At 41.4% G+C, this 4,984-nt stretch overlaps 1 protein-coding gene across 1 annotated transcript; it reads left to right on the forward strand.

The window, feature by feature from the left end:
* Window positions 1-30: 30 nt before the first annotated feature.
* LOC109640951 (5-hydroxytryptamine receptor 3A-like) lies at window positions 31-4,123 on the forward strand. The gene is made up of 10 exons (XM_069517690.1): window positions 31-131; window positions 617-777; window positions 866-910; window positions 1,141-1,250; window positions 1,618-1,787; window positions 1,887-2,047; window positions 2,468-2,678; window positions 2,850-2,993; window positions 3,207-3,286; window positions 3,661-4,123. The coding sequence occupies exons 1-10, from the start codon at window positions 92-94 to the stop codon at window positions 3,886-3,888; spliced, it is 1,350 nt and encodes a 449-aa protein (XP_069373791.1). The 5' UTR covers window positions 31-91; the 3' UTR covers window positions 3,889-4,123.
* The last annotated feature ends 861 nt before the right edge of the window (window positions 4,124-4,984 follow it).

The raw sequence follows: 4,984 nt of genomic DNA on the forward strand, positions 1-4,984 counted from the left end.
GGGGAGGCACTCATCACTGTCCAGCAGACACACAGTGGTCCCACAGCAGAGACACACACAGACACACACAGACACACACAAAGCTGTAGATATGGTGCCTGTGGTTTTCTTCGTCCTCATCCTCCTCACAGGTAAGATCTTGTTTTATATGATGACGTTTGTAGGTTTGAACCTGGGAAAGATTTCTAAATGTAGATATGAGTCCCACTGTGAAAGTTTTATAGTAAATATAAATATTAAATCAACTTAATACAACACATTACTGTAGTAGATATGTGTTTATTCATGTATTTGTACACAACAACAACAACTGGTTCTATTGACCTTTGGTAAAAACTGATTTTTATTGTCTTGATTGTTTGCAATAGATTTTAACAGTTAAGTTGTGTAGTTTTTCTGTTTATTGATCATTTTGACCATAAAACTGTAGCGTGATAAACATGTAAAATGTTCTTATAGCAGCGCACAACGACAGTAAAATGTGTTTTAAACCTTTTTGGACGATTATACATAAATGCTCAAAAGGGGGACTTGAAGTAAAGTGTGACCGATGAAAGAATAGAAAGAAAAAAAACCCGACAAACTAAAAGCTGTTCGATATCGAAATCCACTGAAGGTGGAACGTCCTCGGAGAGCGTGTGCAGCTACCAAGACGTTGTGGATTATCTGAACCTGACCACAGACAACAGTTTGTTCAAACTGACCCGACCCGTTCTGGACCACACGCACCAGACCACCGTACAGCTGGACATCCTCCTCTACGCCATCCTGGCTGTGGTACGTTCATCATGCGGCTCTGAGGCTGAACGCTGCCATGTCGTGGATCAGTTCTGACGAGCGTGTGTGTGTTTGTGTTCATTCACAGATCGAGAAAACACAAACTTTCATCCCTTTTCTCTGGGCATCAATGGTGAGTTGACTGAAACCACAGACTGTAAATTCAAAATGGACGAAGTGACGGTTCACCAAAAGTGAAGCCAAAACACATTGATCGCCCCCTGGTGGCTGTTCGTATACACAACATTTTACATCAGTAGACATTTATGTTCAACTGTGACTCTTTAAAGTTCTGCCAGTCCGTTTGTTATTCTGTGTTTAACGCACCTTTAAACGTGACTTCTCTTTTTTTATTTACTGCAGCAGTGGAACAATGAATTCATTTCATGGGATCCTGCTCAGTTCTGTGGAATAACTCAGATTTTAATTCCCAAAGAAATGCTGTGGAGACCAGACATTTTCATCTATGAGATGTGAGCACACACACACACACACACACACACACACACACACACACAGAGTGATAACAATGAATATTGTGGAATAAAGCATTGATTTGCTCTCACCCTGTAAAGAGGATGTTTGCTGGATGGATGGGGTATTATTCTTTGTACAAGCTCTTGAACGTTAAGTAATTTAATAGCTTTATATTCGCTCCCTGTGTTTGTTCAAGTGATTTGTGTGTGTGCTCACGAAACAAACAACAGGCTTCACACTATTGTCAGACGAGCAGTGAGAAAACACACGATCCTGCAGCGGAGGCATCGTCCGTCGCTGCACTTGTTTGGTTTAACGCTCCACAAACACACCTTGAAAAGATTGTGTGTGTTTTTGACTCAGGGTGCAGAAAGACGACTCCCCGAGGAACCCTTTCATGCAATTGTCCCACGATGGGACGGTCATGTCTGAAGAGGGCATGAACGTGGTCAGCACCTGCAAGATGGACATCCACAAGTTCCCCTTTGACACACAGAGCTGCAACATCACCATCGGTTCTGCAGTGTACTCCTGTGAGGCACTTTATTATTCACATGTGTTTTATTTATGTCTTTTTGTCCTTTTGTTGTGATGCTTAAAGTTAAAGCTAAAATCTCCTCTTCTCTCCACAGCCAACGAAATCCGTCTGTTTCCTTCCTCCAACTCATCTCGGGCCACTCAGTTTTCCCGGGAGGTGATGCAGACCCAGGGCGAGTGGGTGTTCCTCCACCTGTCCATCACCAGGGCCAACTTCACCCTCAATGACAGACTGTGGGAACAGCTCATATACACTGTACGCACACACGAGGACGCTAACTGTTGGTTTTTTCCGTCAATTTGTCTCCTTTCTACTGTCGATACACTTGTTTTAGTTTTAAAGAGAAATCTCAAACACTAATCTGTGGGTGTTTACTTCAGGACAGAAAATGAGACTATATTGTCTTTTAAATTGTGAATTATTGATTATTGATTGTATATGAACAGAACATAACATTAAACAATAATCCTACATTTCTTCTCATTAATTGTAAAGTTTATAATTACAAATGAACAGAACATAAAAATTGTCTGTTTTATAAATTACTTGAGTATTTGTACTTTTGTATCATCTAGTTAGGCCTGAAAATGAACACAGCATAGATCATATATATATATATAAATATCTGTTGCCACTCGGTGGATCTCATCTGACCCTTGACCCTGTTCTTCCTAGTTCACCATTAAGCGGAGGCCCCTCCTCCACGTCATCAACTTCCTGTTGCCCATCCTCTTCTTCTTGAGTCTGGATCTCGCCTCCTTCTTCATCTCGGACCACAGAGGAGAGAAGCTCGGATTCAAGGTCACCGTGCTGCTCGCCATCTCCGTCCTGCTGCTCATCCTGAACGAAATCCTGCCCTCCATGTCCAACCAGACTCCGCTCATAGGTACAAGTGGACTCCAGCTTCAGGGACCAGTGCAGCCAAACACTCTGCATTAACACATATTACTACAGAACATAGATATCTTCTTTCTGGTTTGACTAAAACCTCAAACTTTATGACGGCTCTCACAGCCCTGAACAAAAGAGAATGATGATGTCTGTTTCCTCCTCTCAGCGACCTACTGCATCGTGATCTTTGCTCTGATGCTGCTCAGTCTGCTTGAGACCATATTAGTTATATATCTGATGGACACCGACTCCCAGCGGAGGCTGAAGAACGACCAGGAGGACAAACAGGAAAAAGTCAAAACTGACGAAGGTAAAACAGCTGAGACCCACACATCTGGGACGGGAGCAGATTCAACTCAAGCTTAACTTCCTAAAACTTAATTTCCAAATCAACTATTTCATTTGATTCTCTTGATTCTCTTCACTTGATTCTTTCATATTTATTCACAAATATTTGATTTCCCCGTTTTACATCCACTATCTGGGAGTGAATGAATTGTTGCGGTTACTGTTTTGCTTTCAGAGAAGAAAAGAAGGAGCTGCTGTTCATGCATCTGCAAAGCGTCAGAGACAGAGACTGAAATGCTGCCGGTGACTGAGGAGGTAACGGATCGCACTTTCAGATTCAGTCTTAACACGCAACAGCTTCAAACCTGGACGATTCAGTCATGTGCATTATGTTAAAGTTTTTACAATTCTCTTTTTAATGCTTCTTTCCATCCAAACAAGTCAACTATTCGTCATCAAACCCTCATGACAAAGAAATGTAATATTTCACAGTTTAGCCATGAACCTTATGAAGAATAACAAGAAATTTAAATAAAACTAATATAAAGAACTCGAATTAAGAAAATGAACATGAAAATTAATCAACCTGTGTCTGTGGATGCGTGTTTTTAACATGTGTCTGTGGATGAGTGTTATTAACATGTGTCTGTGGATGCGTGTTTTTAACATGTGTCTGTGGATGCGTGTAGGTGCAGGTCAACAGATGTGTTCTGTCGAGGGAGTCTCATGTTCTGCTCTTGATTCTGGACGAGCTGAAGGAGCTGATGAAAACTCTGAGTCTGCACCTCGGCTCCAGGGAGGAGGGGGGGGGGAGGCCCGTCCTCTGGGCCACGAGAATCAACAGAGTGTTCTTCACTTTCTACGTCACCTCCGTGTTAACGTTTCTGTCCCTCATCTTCTATGAGTGGACTTGTTAGAAATGCACAGCCCCACCCTGTAGTGCCTCGGTGTCTGTATTGTGAGTCTTTAATGCATTTGATGGAGTTTGTGTTTGTCTTGTTGTGAATTAACTTAAAGTGGTTTAGCTGAGATCATTAGCTTGGTTTATTTTTAATATCATTTAATCTGCTTGTTGAAAGATGTGTAATAAATGATCCACGTTGGTTTCAATTTAATATCGAAGCAAATAAACAGGAAACAGTGAATTCCAAATCGTAATCCGGTCATCTGTGAGTGAGTGCAAGTGAACTTTTGTGTGACAAGAAAAGAAGTGAACCGGCTCTAATTCAATCAGGACGATCGGCCGTAACAGATAAAAGAGGAAAAACATTCTTCTTCCGACATCGTCGGAAGGGACTCGCTGACCTCGCTGACCTCAGGTCGCTGACATCATCTCTTCAGTCTTCTCTCACTTCCCGGCTCATCGCTCACTCTAAACCAATCACGTCCCCGTTCACCAGCTCGACATCCTGCAGGTTTCAAACTCGCTGTCAGAGAGGACGCTTGTTTTTTAACCTTAACCGTGTTGTCACCATGACGACACGTTAACCTTTACAAGGTTAAAGTGTCAACCCAAAGAATGGCTGAGTGAAATGACACTGATGTCACGTCACTGAGCAGATTAGACAACATACAAACTTAATTATAATAAATGATCCCAACAGCGTCTCACTGCCGCCACCAAGTGGTGATGATACGCTTTCAAATTTCATTGTTCAGTCATTTTCCCAGAATGAAAAATCAAAGTTAACGATTATAAGACTATAAAGTTTCTGACGTGTAAAATAAAGTTAGATTTTGTCTCCTAATGGAAAGTTGGGGTCTAAATGAAAAGCAGTAGCACGGTGCACTGATGTGATGCTGCCGCTGTAATGACAAATATGAATAATGTATAAACACAAAAGGTGAAATTGTAGATAATCAACATGGAGAAGTAAAAAAAAAAAAGTATGTTCCTCTGAAAAGTAGCAGAAATTAAATCACAAATGAACAAACATCCGTTTCAGAGAATAATTCATCAGCAGAACTTAAATTAATAGAGTAGAAGAGAATATGTGGTGTTAGTGACACGGC

The sequence above is a fragment of the Paralichthys olivaceus genome, chromosome 21 (assembly GCF_024713975.1).
Source record: "Paralichthys olivaceus isolate ysfri-2021 chromosome 21, ASM2471397v2, whole genome shotgun sequence".
Classification (NCBI taxonomy): domain Eukaryota; kingdom Metazoa; phylum Chordata; class Actinopteri; order Pleuronectiformes; family Paralichthyidae; genus Paralichthys; species Paralichthys olivaceus.